We start from the raw sequence: 19,337 nt of genomic DNA on the forward strand, positions 1-19,337 counted from the left end.
GGAGAAGGGTGCAACAATGAATGAATGGAATCCCAAAATCTCTGTAGATGTTCATTGAAATGAAAAATAAACAACCTAAATTTAAAAAAAAATATCTATTTTGTAAGATTGTTGTGAGAACTAATAAGAAATTTGTGTTTAACTTCTTAGTACTTTGTACCTGCTATATAGTAAGTGCTGGTAGGGTTTGTGTTTTGTTTTCAATGTTCTGTTTTGCTTTGAAAAATCTGCTATTTTAAAAATGTTTTGTTTGTAAAAATCTACTAATCGTGTAAAGATTTAAGTAATTTTTTTTATTTAGTCAAATCTTAAGTCATAAGATGAGATAATTAGTGAAATATAAATGTATATTATATATTATCTGCTCATTGTTTTCTCCTTTAAAGTATAATCATTGAAAACAGAGTTTATTTTACATCTGTTGGACTTAGAATCTTGCCTGACAAGTTCCTATTGTTGGGTTTAACATAGACTTACTACATGTTTGTTGAAAAAAATAAATTAATAGAGATTGGAAATACTCTGCTAGCTGAGAGGTCTGTTTTCATGACTTTTAAATATTAACTATTATATGTGATAATAACTTCTGTTACTAACCTTTAAACAGATTATTTTCTGTCATTGTATCTGTGTAGATTTGCTAGATCTCTTTTTTTAAGTCTTAAAATGTGCTTTGGTCATCTTTTAGAGATTAAAAACAGATAAAGTTTAAAAAAAAATGTGCTTTGGGAAATTTTTACTTTATGAACATGATAACAGACCTGTTTTTAGGGTGGTATCTGTGTCCACCATCATTTAAATTTTAACCAGTATGCCAGCTATTGTCATTGCTGTTTATGTTTGATATGTGTCTGTTAACATTGCAGAGTGAACCTCTGTATGTCCCTGTGAAATTTCATGATCTTCCAAGTGAAAAGCCAGACAGCCCAAACATTGATATGGAAAAAAGTAAGCAAAAATTTAGTGTTTTTTATAATGTAGAAATGGTGGAAATTTGTCTTTTCTTGAGCCATTCCAAAATTTAATGATTCTGAGTTGGCCAGGCTGTTCTTATTAGCACTGCAGCCTTCTGGACCCTTGACTGAGTTGTGTATAGTTGTTTTTTTTGTCTAATTCAACTGGGAATGATCTTAAAATACCAGAAATTTCTGGGGTTCATCATGTTTTTTTTGTTTTTACATAAACTATATTCTCTTTAACCATACCCCCAAAGACCTTGATAACAACTTACAAACATGTTGTTGGCTCTGTGAATTTAGTAAAAGAGTGCCAGATTTACGTAAGGCACAGTCTTTGCCAATAAAATCCCCTTGCAAAGGATAGACTGTTCTGCATGCTTGCCGAGGAAAGTAATTCTCAGTAATTGGCTATCCATGAGAAAAAAACCTAGTTATAGTTTTCCTAAAAATGCAAAAATAATAGTACTATTACAATTTTGAATCAGTCAGTTGTGCGTATATACAATTGCAGAAACCTTGTTTTAATTTTGGTCTCACTTTAATACATCCATTAAACTATTTTTACTTTAAATACTTCTGAATGAACAAAATCAACTCTTTAACAACTCTCTGATTTTCTTTAATTCTCTAACTCTGATTATAGATTGATTAAGTAATAAGTATTTATCAATAAATAGAAACTTGTCCCTTTTGTTGTTCCCAAGAGGAAACATTTAAATTTTTTCCCCGTTTTTTTTCTTTTTTTCTTTTAAGCTCCTAAAAAGTCTCGTGTAAGATTCAGCAATATCATGGAGATCCGACAGCTACCGTCAAGCCATGCATTAGAGGCTAAGTTGTCACGCATGTCTTATCCTGCTGTCAAAGAACAAGAGTCCATACTGAAAACTGTGGGGAAACTTAATGCAACTCAAGTAGCAAAAATAAGCTTTTTTTTTTGCTTTGTGGTAGGTCTTTTCTTATTATATATTTGCAACTTGAATTTAAGATAGTAAAACATACCAACAATATAGTGTTATTAAGGTTTAAATGATTAGATTGCTTAAACTTTCTACTCATCTCTGTGTAATTCATTTCAATTTATTACTGTCCAGTTGAAACTGACTCTTCGCTGGTCTTCCAGTGGGTTTTTGGGAGGGTATAAATTGAAGAAGAGGAGAGTTCCCCTATTAGTCCTGCAGTGCTGTTGGTGGATTCAAATTACCAGAGAGGCACTAATGCAGTTCTCTAAGGATTATGCCACCCAAACTAACATATGCTTGTTTTACTTCAAAATTAGTATGCAATAAATCTTATAACATTAAAGTATGTGGTTATCAGATTATGAATAAGTTTTGTTCCTATCTTCTTTAAGGAAAGTTATTCACAAGTCAGAACAGTTAGGCAAAAATGTATGGTTTATATCTATCACCAAATGCTTTTCTTAATCACTCCTCCTCATCTTACCTCTCCCCCTTCCTATTTCTCCCTCTCCCACTGTATATAGCCTACAGTGTAACTTTCTATGCATAAAACATTAAAAAAGCACTTTCAAATACATCTTTATTGTAATAATAAAGTTTTGATGTGTATCACAAGTAGCTTCTGTTTATTGTAATGAATCATTAGATACCTTAAATTTTTAGTATAATAGGTTTCTCAGGGGTTGGATTATGACTACAGATTATACTGTACATAAATCAGAGGTATAGTTAGTCCCTGGATTATGGATATCCAACTAAGGGACAACTCTTGCTTACCCTTAATGTTATTAAACCCCACCCATTATCATCAGGTTGATTGCAATACATGTCAACCCTCCATTGGGTTTCCAAGGGCATGAATCTTTATGAGAGGGGATTACCCTTCCTTTTTTGCACTGAGCAAATTCTTAATCATAATTACCTTCATTTGATGCACTTGCTACTTTTAAATCACTGAAAAGGCTTTTCTTACATTACAAACCAAAACCCAGTCTTACTGCCTTAGATCCAGTTTCAACTACTGTTGACATTACAGTGTACGATGTAGCAGCCAGCACTGCCTGCTTTCCACAGCTGCAAATCTTCATAGGAGCAGATTGCCTCAGATTGTTTTTCCTACAGATTGAATAGTGGGCTTGAACCACTTTCTAGTTAGCCACTCAACACCCTTCTTCCCACCAGGACTTCTTTCTTTGCACAAAAGTAAGACTAAAAAAATCCTTTATGCCCCTGTTCTGACTGGGAAAATTCTTAAAGATATATGAACAGATCTTCTTCATAACCCTGGAACTTCTTGTATGTGTTTGTATATGTGTAGTTCCAACCTTGCAGCATATTCAGGTTACAACAAATCAGTTATAACCATCTGCTTTGATTCTCATACATCTCATCATTACTTAGATGTACTGCATAAACACTGTAGTATGTAATTTGTTGATGTCATAAATCTGTAAGTTTATATGTAATGTTTCCAACTCCATAAAGACAAGTAAACGTCAGATTTATAAATATACTAAGGCAATAATAATGAAAACTGAAAAAGGAAATATTTGATTTATGGCGGAACCGATTTATTTTGGAGTCATGGAAATCGAACCTTATCCTAAGTTGAGGACTATTTATGTATATACTGATATAAATAATTTAGGAAACTCTTGAAAGTTTTTCATTGATTCAGAATCGGTATTGTCATTTTACACTATAATGTAATTAATGAAATTGACAGGAGTCTCAATTGCTGTGGAGTTGGGGAACTGCTCATAGTTAACTGTCTTGTGCCCTTTTCTGTGCCATGTTGTCCACTGCTAGAATACTGTGTCAGTGCATCTTGTTGAGGGTTTTCACCTCCTTTACTAACCACCTATCTTTCTAAGATGATCTCCCTTCCCAAAGAATAGCTCCTCATAATATGCCCAAAGTATGCGGGGGAAAGTTTCACTATCTTGCCTCTAAGGAGCACCCTTTTTCCAAAGACATATTTGTTTGTATTTTCGGCAGTCCATGGTATATTCGACATTCTTCTCCATCACCACATTTTTAAAAATTTTATTTAATTTTAATTGAGATTTTAATAAAAGTTTCTAGAGAACTTGGATTTCCATTCATTTATTGTTCCATCACCACATTTCCAAGGCCTCAAGTGTAAGGCACTGTTCTGTATATCAGGTTTATAATTAATAGTCTTTTCAAAAAGAGTAATTTTGAAAAAGTTCAAAGAGCAGAAAGCTATGCTAACTAAGCTTTAAGAAAGACATGGGCTTTTCTAAACCTAACTAAATAGTAAAATCTTAGGTAAGATCTGGGGAGTGCTGTTGGGCAGAAATGTCAGATTAGCTTCAAATGCAAGTTATCTTTTTATTTTCCAAGTTTTTTGCCAACTGTACTTTAAAGGCAAAAGAGGCAATTAATTTTAGTATTAGTTTTAACTAACCCACTCACTTTATCTGTATACTAGTTTTGGCAATATAAAAATTATTGGTTTGAGAGTTTACATTTCTTTCTTTCTTTTGGTGCCCAAATCAGTGACATCCAGTTTATAACTTTCGTGACATAAAATGTTTTAAATAAATGACAATTTAAAATCCTTTCAATCTTTAGAAAGTCTTATTCATCAATTTTATCTTCTCCAGATTGCACATTTCTGGCTGTATTTGGCAGTCTCTTTGTACCATAGACTAGGCTGTCTAAGCTTGATCCAGTTTGTCTCTGATGAGCTTTACTGGTTTGGGACTTTACTCCCAGGTCTCTGATCCACTTTGAGTTGATTTTTGTGTGTAATGTGAGATGTGGATCCTATTTCAGCTTTCTGCAGGTAGCTGTCCAGTTTTACCAGCATCTTTGGTGAAGAGGTTGTCATTTCCCTGTTGATCGATTTTATTTCCTTGTTGAATATCAGTTGACCATAGATAGCTGGGTTATTTCTGGGTTCTCAGTTCTATTCCAATGATCTTTGTGCCTGTCATTGTACCAGTACCATGCTGTTTTGGTTGCTACTGCTGTATAGTCAGTTTTATTAAAAAAATAATACGCTATTTAAACTTTTACTCAAATCATAGTTTTGAAAAGTAGCCACATGTAACTAGTGACTAATGAATTGGATTAAAGACTAACATGCTCCTGATTCAGACCATAGTCTTTCAAATCACTTACTGTGCATCTGAGATCTGGACAATGAATAAAGATAACAGGAGAAGAATCAATGTATTTGATTTGTGGTGTTGGAGAAGAGTGCTAAATAAATATCATCACATGGACTCCCAATAGAACAGATACATCTTAGAGAAAGTACAACCAGAATGCTCCTTGCAGGCAAGGATGATAAAGCTTAGTATTGCAAATTTTGTATATATTAGGAGAGGCTGTTTTTGGAGTGAAAAAGAGGAGAACCACCAAAGAGATGGATTGATAACTGTGTCTTGGGCAGTAGGCTTAAGTGTATCAGGGATGGTAAAGATAGGATGGGTTTCAGATCTGTTGTTCTGTTATTAAGTCAGTCTCAACTCACTGACGCTTAACAACAAGAATGCATTGTACAGTGCATGTCAGAAAGAGTTAAAGATTACTATATTTGCTAGTCTTTCTTAAGTATGGTTTGTCTTGCTTCCAAGACTAGCTCATTAGCATTGAGTTGATTCCAACTCTTAATGACCTGATAGGACAGACTAGAACTGTACATAAGATTTCCAAGACTAAATATTTACCGAAAGCAGACTTCCAGGTCTTTATCCCTCAGGGCACCCAGTGAGTTTCAGCTGCTGGCCTCTTGGCTAGTATTCAAGTGCTTTAACCACCATATTACTATTATGTCTGTCATTAAGATTTATATTTTTTTTAAATAAAATAGAATTTAGGTGAGACATTGACAGAATACCTTTAATGATAACTTATATATTAGCACCCATGAAATATGTAAATTGTTTGCTAGAGACAAATTTATAAGGACTTTTTTTTAAGAGACTTATGATTCTTTTTTTGAGGATGCCTTGGGCTGACAAGCTAGAAAGTGGAGTTTTGGGAAGGGAGAAGAATGAGGAAGGCTCTTCAGTAAAGAATTTATAGCTCAGTAAATTTTTACTATCTTTAAATGTTACCATCAAAATAATAATTTGCTTTGTTCTTCATGGTTACTAGTGCAATTGTTTAGAAAATGTGCAAAGTATTTAAGTATTAGAGGAGACAGGAAAATGGGTCAAGAATACTAATTACCACTCTATATCCTCTACCTGTTTTTGTCGCTGAAGGGCAGTTTAGGGCAGAATCTTCTCCCTCTTTTCTAACACTTCACCTGCAGGCATCTTGTGACTCCTTTAGCTATGTATATTTGGTATCGCCCATCTCATCAAATGCTGCCTCATTTCCCTATTTAGATGAAAAGGTAAAATGTCAAAGGACTGAAGATATAATCAAACCATTTTGGAAATTTCACTCTGGCTTTAGTTTTGGTCGAAATGGAGACTGCTGAATGCTCAGAAATCCTTAGCTTCTACTACTCACTTAACTGCAAGTTCTGAAAGATATCAAGAGATGTCCCTCTTTTTAATAGAGATAAGTGGAATATAGTTAACTTGTCAATTTGTATAAGTAAAAAATTCCAGAAAATTCCAGATTGATAATTGTGGTAGTTTCTGTATTGTATAGTTTTCCAAAACCTAGGTTGTTCAAGAATGTAGATATGCACCAGGGGATATATTTTAAATAATGATAGCACATTATTTGAAATAATATCCTAAGTATTCATCAAAATGAATGAATTGTGGTAACATCCATTAGAATATGCTGTAACAGTGAAAGAAATTAATTTTGGACACATACAGATACCTATCAAAATTCTTTCAAAGGAAATCTTATTTCTTTGTCAAGAAGAGCACAAATGAATAATAAAGAATACCTTAACCTTCATGAGCAGAAGAGGAAAATGAGGAAACATCTTCAAAGATGAAAAATCTTAATTATATCCGAGTCATACAAACACTGAGTGTTAGAGAAACAATCACAATTAGCAAATTTATAATTTTTGAGAATATTTCTGAATTTCCAAAATGAATTTATTTCTTATCTGTCAGTCTGCACTAGATGGCATCTATTTATTTCCATTAAATCATCTTGTTTCATAGATTTCTCATCATACTGCAGTCATCTATGTTATATAAGGCAGCTTCAGATGTTTACCCATTTTCTAAAATTTCAGTTTCATTTAACTAAATGTAAGAGTGCTAGCTGTACTTGGATAAAACAAATTTTAATGTTCTAATAATTGATTTTACTACATTAAAAACCAGAATGCTGGGAGTGGTGGTGAAGGAAATGGGAAATATCTGTGTGAAAAACAATGTGTATGAACTTTGTAAATAAAACAGTATAAAATAAAAATTAAAAAATTATCAGAGGACAAAACATAGGGGAAAAAATTCAAACAGACTGCTGATTTTTAATCAACTATTTTTTTTTAATCAACTATTATTACCATCAATTTTAAGGGAAATTAACACTTTTAATTAAATTAATTTAAATTCATTAAAAAAGGATAGTGACCTTCATTCTGTACTCTTGTCATGACCATAATACCCAATCAATAATATACCGCTTTTAAACTGTGTACTTGAGGGTTGGTGGGGGGACTGTATACTAATGAAAGAATTTTTCTTTTCAAAGAGTAGAGCGAACTGGGGTGGGGGAGGGGTGGGCAGGGAGAAGAATGCAACAATGAATGAATGGTAATCCAAAATCTCTGTAAACGTTCATTAAAATTAATAAAATAAAATTTTTTATAAAAAGGATAGTGATACCTTTTAATAGTTTGTCCTTTTTTGAGGGCTGTAATTTATAAATACAAAACTACTTTTATAACCACTCATGATAACAGTGTATATAGAAAAAAGAAAAAGGAAGAGTGTAAATTGTAATAACAAATATTCATTAAGTTTCACTCTGTTTTCTTTAGTGGTTTTTGGCAAATTTGTCTTATCAAGAAGCACTTTCTGACACACAAGTTGCAATAGTTAATATTTTGTCTTCAACTTCTGGTAAGAATTTTTTGTTAAAAACTAGGCCTACATTTGATAGACACACAGAGCAGGCATATGTGCGTACATTATAAATGATATTTTAATACATATTAGTGAATTATCTTTGCTCTGTACTGTTTATAATTTCATTCCTGTGGTTATTTACATACTTGTAAACACATTATAATGCTTTTACAACAGGATATTAAAATGTTATAGGGTGGCTCTTATATTGTACTTGTTTTTCTCTTCACATACTGTTGCTGACTCTGTGGGTAAATGCAGTTGCTTATTTTAGAACTATAATTTACCGTAGAAAAGGTTTTAGTTTTTTTTTTTTTAAAGTGAATCACTTTCCAAATCCAGAGGATAGGAGAAGTATTTTTGAAGCTTTAAAAATAACATCAGTACACAGATTTGGTTTTTATGAGATCTGAATGATACTCTGAATCCAAGCTTTAACTCACATATTATAGTTTAAAATAAATAGAATTATACTTACTCTGTATTGTTTAAATAAGCTTAGTTTAGTTTTGGGGTTATTTTCCTAATCTTACCAATTTTTACCCTGGGTAATTGCAGTCTTATTTTTTACAAATTTAAACATGCAAAACATAATTTAAAAGTTAGGTATATAATTTACTTATTTAAACAACCAAGTTGGTAGTAAATAATATTGATAGAATCCAAACTAATGCACTCTTTTTCATCCATTCTCCCATAGGACTTTTTACTTTAATCCTTGCTGCAGTGTTTCCAAGTAACAGTGGAGATAGATTTACCCTTTCTAAACTATTAGCTGTAATTTTAAGGTAAGAATAATGTATAATAGCTAGTTTACTCTACTTAAGGTGTTTGAAAAATTACTAGCAGTGATAATAGGATGTTTCATATTATATGGGCAAAGAGAGACGTAAAAGATTGTAAATTGATATGCTGTTCACTACTCAGTTCTGCCTCTTCTCCTTGACCTGTTTTCCAAACCACCTTTGGTCAGGTACCACAAAGGGCCCTGAGGGAACTTTGTCCCCTATGCTCAGAGTGGCAGACTTATGAAGCATTGCACAGGTGTACCCATATTTCAAATGCTATCTTAATTCTCAGAACCTTTCAAGTTTTTGTTTTCCTTTTCTTCAGATAAAATCCTGTTTTTATTTCTTTTGGTTTCTAAAATCATATTCTCTTCTAGAAATCTAGCATTCAGACTTCTCTCATTTCATATTCTAGTGTTCAGGGGGCGGTTTTTTAAGACTTACTTTCTGTATAATTCAGTTAACTTTTTTTTTTAACCAACATATAACACCAATATTGTAGATAACAATATTTAAATCTTTTGCTTTAATTAATGTTGAATGTATATATCTTGCTTTACTCTCTAAATTATAAATGACTTGAAGATACAAGGCCACATCCATATCAGAATTTTTGAAATAGCAAGAGTGAAATACACACACATTGACAAGGCAGAATACTGCCATTTACTCAATAACCCACATCTTTGTTCTCTTGAACAATTCAACATTTACTTAGTAATGTTTCCTACAGTGTGCACTTAATAGAATTTTCTCTTTTTAAAAAAATGCTTTGAAGACCAAGATCTTATTTATGGTTCTTTGCCCTACAAATAGTATTTTTAAAAGATGTATAGGTTTTATGGAGCTATTGATTTTGTGAGAGAAAAGCAGAAATGACTATACACATGAACCTCACCTGATGGACTACAGAGAAATCAGATTGTTTCTAACTATGGAAACAGTCTTAGACCAGCTCATTATCAGCTGTAAAAACCAGGTGCTGATTGTGAACGGATCATTAACTTCTCATGTGAAAATTCAAATTGAAGCAAAAGAAAATTAAAACAAATCCACAAAAAAGAAAATATGACTCTGAGTCTATCCTACCTGAATTTAAAAACCATCTTGAAACAGGTTTGATGCATTTTAAACACTAATAAACAAAGACCAGATTAGATATCAAGAATATTATCCATGAAGAAAGCAAAAGGTCATTACAGAGACAAAGGAGGAAGAAAATACCAAGATAGCTTCCAGAGGAGACTCTAAATATTACACTAGAACACTGAGAAATCAGGACAAAAGGAAGTAATGATGAAGTGAAAGAGTTGAACAGAATATTTCAAGGGGCAGCTCCGGGAGACAAAGCAAAATATCATAATAAAATGTGCAAAGAGCTGGATGGAGCCAGAAAATCAAAAGAATCACTCAGCATTACTCAAGCTGAAAGAACTGAAGAACACATTCAAGCTGTGAGTTGCAATACTTTAAAGATGATATGTGCAATATACTGAATGATCGAGGAAGTATCAAAAGAAGGTGGAAGGGAATACACAGAATCACTGTACCAAAAATATTTGGCTAACACAGAACATTGTCAGGAAGTAGTGTATGATCAAGAAGTGATGATAATAAAGGAGGAGGTTCAGGCAACTCTGAAGGAATTGACAAAAAAGAAGTCCCCAGGAATTGATAGAATACCAGCTGAGATATTTCAACAAACAGATGCAGCCCTGGATGTGCTCACCTGGTTGTGCCAAAAAATCTGGAGGACAGCTATGTGGCAAACTGACTATAAGAGATCCATATTTCTTCCCATTCCTAAAGATTCCAATAAAATGTCAAAATTACCAAACAACATCACTAATATTACATGCAAGCAAAATCTTGCTGAGGATAATCCAGAAACAACTAGAGCAGTAAATCAACAAAGAACTGCCAGAAAACAAGCTAGATTTAGAAGACATTACACTGGGGATGCCATTGATTGCTTATGTCAGATGGTTCATGGCTGAAAGTAGGGAGTACCAGAAGAATGTCTGTGTGTTATCAACTGTACAAAGACATTTGACTGTGTGGATTACAACAAATTGTGGCTAATGTTGAGAACGAGAATCCCAGACACCTGATTTGCACTCACGTGAAACCTGTACCTAGATCAGGAAGCTACTGCCTGGTTCAAAATTAAAAAAGGAGTGCGTGTTAAAAAAACACACACACACACAAAAAAACACAACCAAAACACCAAACAACACCCCCCCCCCAAAAAAAAGGAGGAGTGCGTCAAGGATGTATCTTTTTTTCATACCTTTTCATTCTCTATGTGGAACAGATCATTTGGGAGAGTGGACTTTTACGAGGAAGAATATGACATCAGAATTGGAAGAAGACTTGTCAGCAACCTAGGTTATGCAGATAATGCAACTCTGCTCATAGAATGTGAGGAGGACTTGAATTGTTTGTTGCAGAAGGTCAAGGAGTGCAGTCTTCAAGAGGTATTGCGTCTCAGCTTTAAGAAAACAGATTCTCACCTATGGGTCAGTTGGCAACATCATGATAGATAGAGAAAAGGCTGAGATTGTTAACAATTTCATCTTGCCTGGGTGCATAATCAATACTCTTGGCACCAGCAGTCAAGAAATCAAAAAACAAGTTGCTTTTGGAAAGTGTGTTGTCAGGGACCTCTCTTGAGTGTTAAAGAGCAACAGTGCCAGTCTAGAGACCAAGATGTGCCTGATCCAAGCTGTGGTCTTCTTAATTGCTTGCTGTGCATCTGAGAGCTGAACAGTGATTAAGGATGACAGAAGAAGAATCGATATCTTTGCGTTGTGGTTCTAGAGAAGAGTACTGAATGTACCATGGACTGCCAAGAGAACCACCAGATCTGGAGAGGGTGAAACCAAGCTACTCCTTAGAGGCAAGGATTTTTAAGCTCTATCTCACATACTTTCAGAAAGAGGGACCAGTCCTTGGAGAAGGACGTGCTTGGAAGGGTCAGCAAGGGAGGAACATCCTGGATGAGACGGATTGATACAGTGATTGTGACAGTAGGTCAAGTGTGTCAGAGATGGTTGGGTTGGCTCAGGACAGGGCAAGGTTCAAAGTCATTGTTCATTGGGTCACTATTAGTCATAGTTGACTTAATGGTACATAACAACAATTACTGTTACTGCTACTACATATATTAAATGAAATCAAAGCCTTTTAAGATTGTTGTAGGATAATATGACACTTTGTATTTTAATAATATAACAAAGTTTCTGATACATGTGCTAAGTAAAATAATAGCTGAATCTGAATTTTATAACAACTCTAAAGAATTGTGATTATTTAATTCAAAGCCATTGACTTAAGCACTAGATATATGATTTGTGATGAAATCATGCCATAAAGGGAAAATTTGTTTTTCATATTCCTCTCCCATTACTACTCTGGTCTTCCTGATTAATAGGTGAGAGAATTAGACTGATTATTTTTAAATTAGCAATATTTTATCTGCTTAAAAAATATATGCACCATATAAAATGGATAGAAATAAAAAGACAATGAATGTTCATTGGGTTAGGAACCTGCCTTGTTCAGTGCTATAACCTAAATTAAAAGAATGAATGACATCTAATATCTCTATATCCCTGACTTGGTCTTATTTTTACCCATTAAATGTGATTAATGAAATAAAAATATTCATGGGAAGTTTTAATGTTAATTTGGGTTTTATGTATTCTAAGCACATGTGGGTACATGAATGTGTATATAGAGAAGAAAACTAGAGGGGTGGTGGTCGTCGACTACTTTGTCTCCAGCTGAGGGGCAGCAGGTGGCATAGGACTAAGAGCATTGGAAGGAACTCTGGTGGCCTTGTGGTAAGGAAAGCTGCCTGGCAATCTCAAAGGCAGGCATTTCAAACCCACCACTTTTGCGTGGGAGAAGAATGGCCGGTCTTATTTCACGTGATTTTCTACTTTTGGAAATGTGCTGGAGGGTCAGCTATGAGTGGGTTCTGACAACAGCACACAGGGATAGTAAGAGCACCGGACTCTGCAGCCTGACTGCCGAAATTTAACAGTCACTACATAGTCCTGGCCTGGTCACTTCACCTCTTTGTCCATTAGTTTTCTAAGATGTATGATGAGAATGACAAAAAGTCACACCTTTCTTATAAGGTAATATGGTATATTTTATTAGGGTTAAATCATAACTGTATAAATAAAATAAACACTAGAGTCACTATGAGTCCTATAATTCAGCAGTAACAGATTTAGTTTTTTGGATAGCACTTTAAGCAGTGTTTGCCATATACTGGTTAAAAAAATCGAACCAAATCAAACTGGCAAGATTCCGTATAATACAGAGTAACCCTCCATCAGGTTTCCAAGGCTGAAATCTTTGTAGGAGGAAGCTGCCTGTTTTTCTCTCATGAAACAGCTAGTGGATTTGAACAGCTAGCCTTTGAGTTAGTAGCCCAACATGTTATGCATTGAGCTATCAGAGCTCCCTATCCTTTTAAGAAATTTACTCTTTCGCTTATTAGTGATGACTGTTATTCTCATAGCATTGGAGGTGTTGTGCTGGTAAACCTGTCAGGATCTGAAAAGTCAGCTGGAAGAGATACAATAGGTAAGTACCTGACTTTGAATTCTCTCTATGAAAGTACTGGAAATCTCAAGACAGTGGGGAAAAATCTCTTCGTTAGTCAGAACAGGTTCAATATAGTTCTTATTTAGCTTTACTTTAATGCATGGAAAAGCCCGAAGGTTCATCAGTGATTTAAAAACAGCATTTGCAGCTGGTAAAGAATTTGTGATTAAGACTGTAAGGAAGAATTTGTTACGAGTAGGGGTTGATCGAGTCATTTTTTTTTATGGTAAATTTTTTAAATTTATTAATTTTCATGTTAAATTTAATAAATTTAATTTTAATTTAAGGTGCGCCTGATACAGGCCATGGTTTTTGCAATCACTTGTTATGCATCAGAGAGTTGGACAATGACTAGGGAGGGTAGAAGGAGAATTGACGCCTTTGAGCTGTGGTGCTGGAGAAGAGTACCATGGACTGCCAAGAAAACAAACAGATTCAGCCTAGAGAGGGTTAAACCAGGCTGCTCCTTGGAGGCAAGGATTCTGGGGCTTCGCCTGACATACTTTGGACATGTTGTAAGGAGAGACAGGTCTTTAGAGAGGGACATCATGCTGGGTAGAGTAGAGGGACAGTGCAGGAGGGGAAGACCCTCTATGCGGTGGATTGATTCACTGACTGGGGTAATCGGGATGGGTGTGTCAGAGGCAATGAGATTGTCACGGGATAGAGCACGGTTTAGGGCTGTTGTACATAGGGTCGCTATGAGTTGCAAACGACTCAACGGCACATAACAAATAACAACAATTTTATTGAAAGTTTACAGAGATTTTGGATTTCCATTCATTCATTGTGTGGTGAAATACCTGATTCTCAACCCTTTTTTAAGTTGCTTTCTATGCATATTTTCATAATTTTTAAAAAATTATTATTAATTACACTGAAAATCTACAGAGACTTTGGATTTCCATTCATTCATTGTTGCACTTTTCTCCCCTGCCAACCCTCCCCCCTAGTACACTACCCTCTTGGAAAAGCAAAAGAAAAATTCTTTCATTGTTTTACATATCCTCCCTGCGTCTACTCCATTATGCAGCCTTCACTCTGGACTCCTGTCATGACAAAAATACCCAATCACATACCCCTTTTAAACAGTTTTCTCCCTCATCTGTTTCAATGCAGTATACATTATTGAACCCATCTTTCTCAATCTCCCTCCAACCCCGAGGTCAGTCCTGTTTTACAACAGTGGCACCATGCAGTATTTGTCCTTTTGTGACTGAGATACTTCACTCAGCATAATGTCCTCCAGGGTCACCCATTTTGAATAATATTGCATGAGTTCCTTGTTTTTCAATGCAGCATAGTATTCCATTGTGTAAATATACCACAGCTTCTCTATCCATTCATTTGTTGATGGACACTTAGGTTGTTTCCAACTCTTTGCTATTGTGAACAAAGCCACAATAAACAAGGGTGTGCATATATCTGCTTGGAAGTCAGTTATGGTCTCTTTGGGGTGTATTACCAGTATGGGATTGCTGGGTCAAATGGTATCTCTATGTGCAACTTTTTGAGAAAGTGCCATACCACCTTCCACAGTGGTTGCACCATTTTACACTCCCACCAACAGTGAATAAGGGTTCCAGTTTCTCCACAATCTTGCCAGCATTTGTTGCTTGCTCTGTTAAATTTTGCTATTCTGACTGAGGTGAGGTGATATCTCATAGTTTTAATTTGCATCTCTCTTTTGAGCTAGGGATTTTGAACATTTCTTCATGTGCTTGTTAGCCATCTGAATATCTTCTTTGGTGAAGAATTCTCAACCCTTTAAGAACAAGACAAGTGTATTGCCAGTCATCACTTCTATTCTACATTGTACTAGACACTGTAAAGACACTGTAAAGTTCTAGACACTGTAAAGAAAAATAAATACAAAATATTCAGATTTCAAAAGAGTATAAAATACCATAATTTTCAAAAGACATTATTATTATTATCTATGTAGAAAATACAATGAAATAAAACCCCTATTGGAACTAATTGAAAAGATACAATTTTCTCCCCTCCCCCCTTTCATCTCCCACTCCCATTCTATGTCTAGTAACCATCAAAGAATGTTTCTTTCTTTGTATAAATGTTTCCTTTGTTTTCATAATATCGGACTCATACAAGAGTTGTTCTTTTGTTACTGATTTATTTCACTCAGCATAAGAGATAATGTTTTCTATAGCTCAATGTGCAGGGTCTATACACTGAAAACATGAACATTACTAAGAGAAATTATAGAGATACCGTGTTTATGGGTCACACTGCCCACCATTTTAAAGATGTAAATATTCATCTATAGTTTCATGCAATAGTAGTGAAAATCTAAACAAGCTCCTTCTAACATTTACTGAGATATGTGAAAAACCTAGAATAGCAAGAAAAAGTTAGAAATAGATAGTGTATGTGGAAATAATCAAACAGTATCATTGGTAACACCTATGAGCAAAATACTGCTGGAGATCATTCAAAAATGTCTGGAATAGTACATAGATAAGGAACTGCCAGAAGTTCAAGCAGGATTTAGAAGAGGTCATGGCACCAGGGATATCATTGCTGATGTCAGGTGGATCCCAGCTGAATGTAAGGAATACCAAAAGAATGTTTACTTGAGCTTTATTGGATATTCAAAGGCATTTGACTGTATGGATCATGACACATCGTGGCTGACATTGAGAAGAATGGAAATCTGAGAGCACTTGATTGTGCTCATGCAGAACTTATACCAGAATCAGGAGGCTATTGTGCTAATGGAGTTGGGGAGCACTGCATGGTTTGGAATTGCAAAGGTAATGTGCCAAGGCTGTATTCTCTCTCCATACCTATTTAATCTGTATGCCAAGGAAATTATTCAAGAATCTGGACTCTATGAAAGAGCAGTATGGCATCAGGATTGGAAGGAGACGCATCAATAACCTGCGTTATTCAGATGTCACAACCCTGTTTGTTGAAAGGGAGACGTGAAGCACATGTTGCAAAAGATCAAGGAAGGAAGCTCTTGGTATGGATTGCATATCATTTTCAGGAAAATTAAGATTCTTACCACTGGAAGATTCATGACCACTGGCAACATCATGATGGATGGAGAGAAGACTGAGACTGTCAACAGCTTCATCTTGGTTGTATTCACAATTAAAACACTTGATACGAGCAGTCAGGAAATAAGGAGACTCATTGTAATGGGAAAATGTGCAGTTATGGGCTTTGCCAGGTTATTGAGGAGTAGTGATGTCAGTTTGAGGACTAAGGTGCATCTGATTCAGGCCATGGTCTTTCCAATTACTAACTATGCACCTGAGAGCTGGACAATGAATAAGGATGACAGATAAACAATTGATGCCTTAGAGCTGTGGTGTTGGAGAGGAGCACTGAACATCCCCCAGATGGCAAAGAGAACAAACAGATATGTCTTAGAGAGGGTGCAGCCGGAATGCTCTTTGGGTTTTTTTGTTTGTTTTTTGTTTTTTTTTAAATTTTACTAGTATTGAGGGTATCATGGACTGCTAGGAAAACAAACAGATTCATCCTGGAAAGGGTTAAACCAGGCGCCTCCTTGGAGGCAAAGATTCTGAGGCTTCGTCTAACATACTTTGGACATGTTGTAAGGAGGGACCAGTCCTTGAAGAGGGACATCATGCTTGGTAGGGTGGAAGGACAGTGTAGGAGGGGAAGGCCCTCTCTCTATGAGGTGGATTGATTCAGTGACTGGGGTAATCGGGCTGGGTGTGTCAGAGACAGTGCAATTGGCACAGGACAGAGCAGAATTTAGGGCTGTTGTACATAGGGTCGCTGTGAGTTGCAAGCGACTCGATGGCCATAACAACAACAACAGCAAAAGAAATTTTGGATTTCCATTCATTCATTGTTGCACTTTTCTCCCTGCCCACCCATTGCCCCTAGTTCGCTCCTCTCTTTGAAAAGTAAAAGTCTTTCATTGGTATACAATCCCTCCGCAACCTAATTCTGGACTCTTGTGATAACCACAATACCCTATCATACGAGTCATTTTTAAGGTGAGGGAAAATTTACATAACATTAAGCCAGTGAGCAGACTCAAATTGGCCATACTCAACTTCGTAATGGTGGTGCCTTGATCATGCTGCTTTGAATGTGTGTGACTGTGCAGTTCTGTCAGTCATTCAATGTCACCAACAGAAAGGGCCCTCTTCTGAGTGATCCTGTGATTTTTCTGTTCCAGATAAATCAGAAAAATTCTAAAATTTCTAGTCTATTTTTGTTTTTCTTTGTCAGCCAAGATAGAAGCAGTTGGAATCAGTTAGAAGCTCTGCACAGAGGACAGGTGGGAGTTGTCTCTAATTCCTACCTTAGTGGCTGCCTGCGTTCAAAGAAGTTGTGTATATATCAAGCACACTTGTGCCCATACTGCCAGCCTCCAGTAGGGTTAAACCGGGTCATCTCTAGCACACTAACAGGAATTATTTTTACAAATCTTTACTATGAAGAATTAATATTGATATGATATTATTATCTCATCTGTAGACTCTTCTCAAAGTTCACTATTTTCCCACTCCTTTTCAGATCCAGGATCGCATGCATTTTTGTTGTTATGAATCCTGGTATTTAAAAAAAATATTTTATCAATTTCATCAATTTTTTAAAAATCCTTTGTGACTTTGAGAATTTTAAAGTGCTATGAAATAGATTTATAGAATGAATGCTCCTCAATTTGGGTTTGTTTGATATTTTCTGATCTTTAAATTCAAGATATATGTTTTAGTAAGAATACAAAAGAAGAATACTATGTCTTGGTCAGTCTACTAGAAGGAATATCATTCTGTTTTGTCATATTACTAGTGATGTAAGGTTCTGTGTGCTATGTTTCTTCAGTGTTGCTATTGTTGTTGTTAGGTGCTGTCAAGTTATGACCTATAGTGACCCTGTGAACAACAGAACTGAACCCTGCCCTATCCGGTACCATTTTCATAATTCCTGACCCATTAAAGCCCATTTTCTCCTTTGTAAATATAAGTATTTTTCCCTTTGTAAGTAATAGTATTTTGTGGGGAAATACTTTCAGATCACATAAATATCCTATTTTTAGCAAATTGTCAGCCACTGATTTTAATATTCACCATTAATTCTTGCCTGAATCAGTTAACTCTGTTGTGAGCACCTACTTTTTTAGATTTGACAAAACCATAGATATAATCAAAGTTCAGCTTAATGGTTTCCCTCTAGATATTTTCTTTAATACTTGAAATTTATTTAATAGAACACTGTTTTCTTACGTAATCCTGGTTGTAGCCCTATCAATTTGTCCTCCACAGCAACTCTGGATATATGTGTTTATTGCATGTTTATGCAAGATTTTATTAAAGAGAACTCCCCTACCCTGCTTAAAAATATTTAAAAGTAATCATAATCCTGACTAGTACTGATTAATAAAGCATTGGATATATGGATTATATTTCAATTAATAAAGTATTAAATAATTATTAAAGTGTAAATTAAGTGTTAAAAGTTAATGCTTAGAGTGTTGAATATTTTCACTTAAAACATTATTTAGGATTATATTTTAGAATAATTTTAGGTTTAAAGAAGAGTTGCACAGAATACAGAATTTCTACATCTCTAGTCTTCCCACCCTGATACATATTCACACATTCATATACAATTTTCCCCGTTACTAATAGATTACATGAGTGTAGTATATCTGTTAAATGTAGTGCACCAATATTGTTACATTATTAACTAAAGTCCCTAGTTTACCTGTGGTGCACTTTTTGTGTTACACAGTGTTAATATAAGAATAATGTCATGTATTCAAATGGAGCTGGAGAGAGAATGATTGAATTTTGACATTCAATGACTTATTCATAGCAAATGTTTTTTTAAGAGACATAAACGCAGGTACATGGATTTCACATGATGGTATGCATAGGTATGCATAGGAATCTGATCTATTACATCTGCAGAAAGAACTGCTGGAGAAGCTCAATATCAGCTGTGAAAACTAGGCCAGGAGCTGATTGTGGA

General features: G+C 35.1%; 1 protein-coding gene across 1 annotated transcript in view; it reads left to right on the forward strand.

The window, feature by feature from the left end:
- The window catches only part of SLC35F5 (solute carrier family 35, member F5), an 83,664-nt gene that overhangs the window by 28,530 nt on the left and 35,797 nt on the right, over positions 1–19,337 (forward strand). Inside the window, exons 6-10 of the mRNA XM_006894451.1 lie at positions 867–948; positions 1,713–1,903; positions 7,860–7,941; positions 8,648–8,735; positions 13,270–13,334. Of these exons, the coding sequence (XP_006894513.1) occupies positions 867–948; positions 1,713–1,903; positions 7,860–7,941; positions 8,648–8,735; positions 13,270–13,334 (508 nt within the window). The remainder of the gene's footprint in view (positions 1–866; positions 949–1,712; positions 1,904–7,859; positions 7,942–8,647; positions 8,736–13,269; positions 13,335–19,337) is intronic.

This window comes from Elephantulus edwardii, unplaced genomic scaffold (genome assembly GCF_000299155.1).
Source record: "Elephantulus edwardii isolate Elephantulus edwardi_28Jun2011 unplaced genomic scaffold, EleEdw1.0 scaffold00143, whole genome shotgun sequence".
Taxonomy (NCBI): domain Eukaryota; kingdom Metazoa; phylum Chordata; class Mammalia; order Macroscelidea; family Macroscelididae; genus Elephantulus; species Elephantulus edwardii.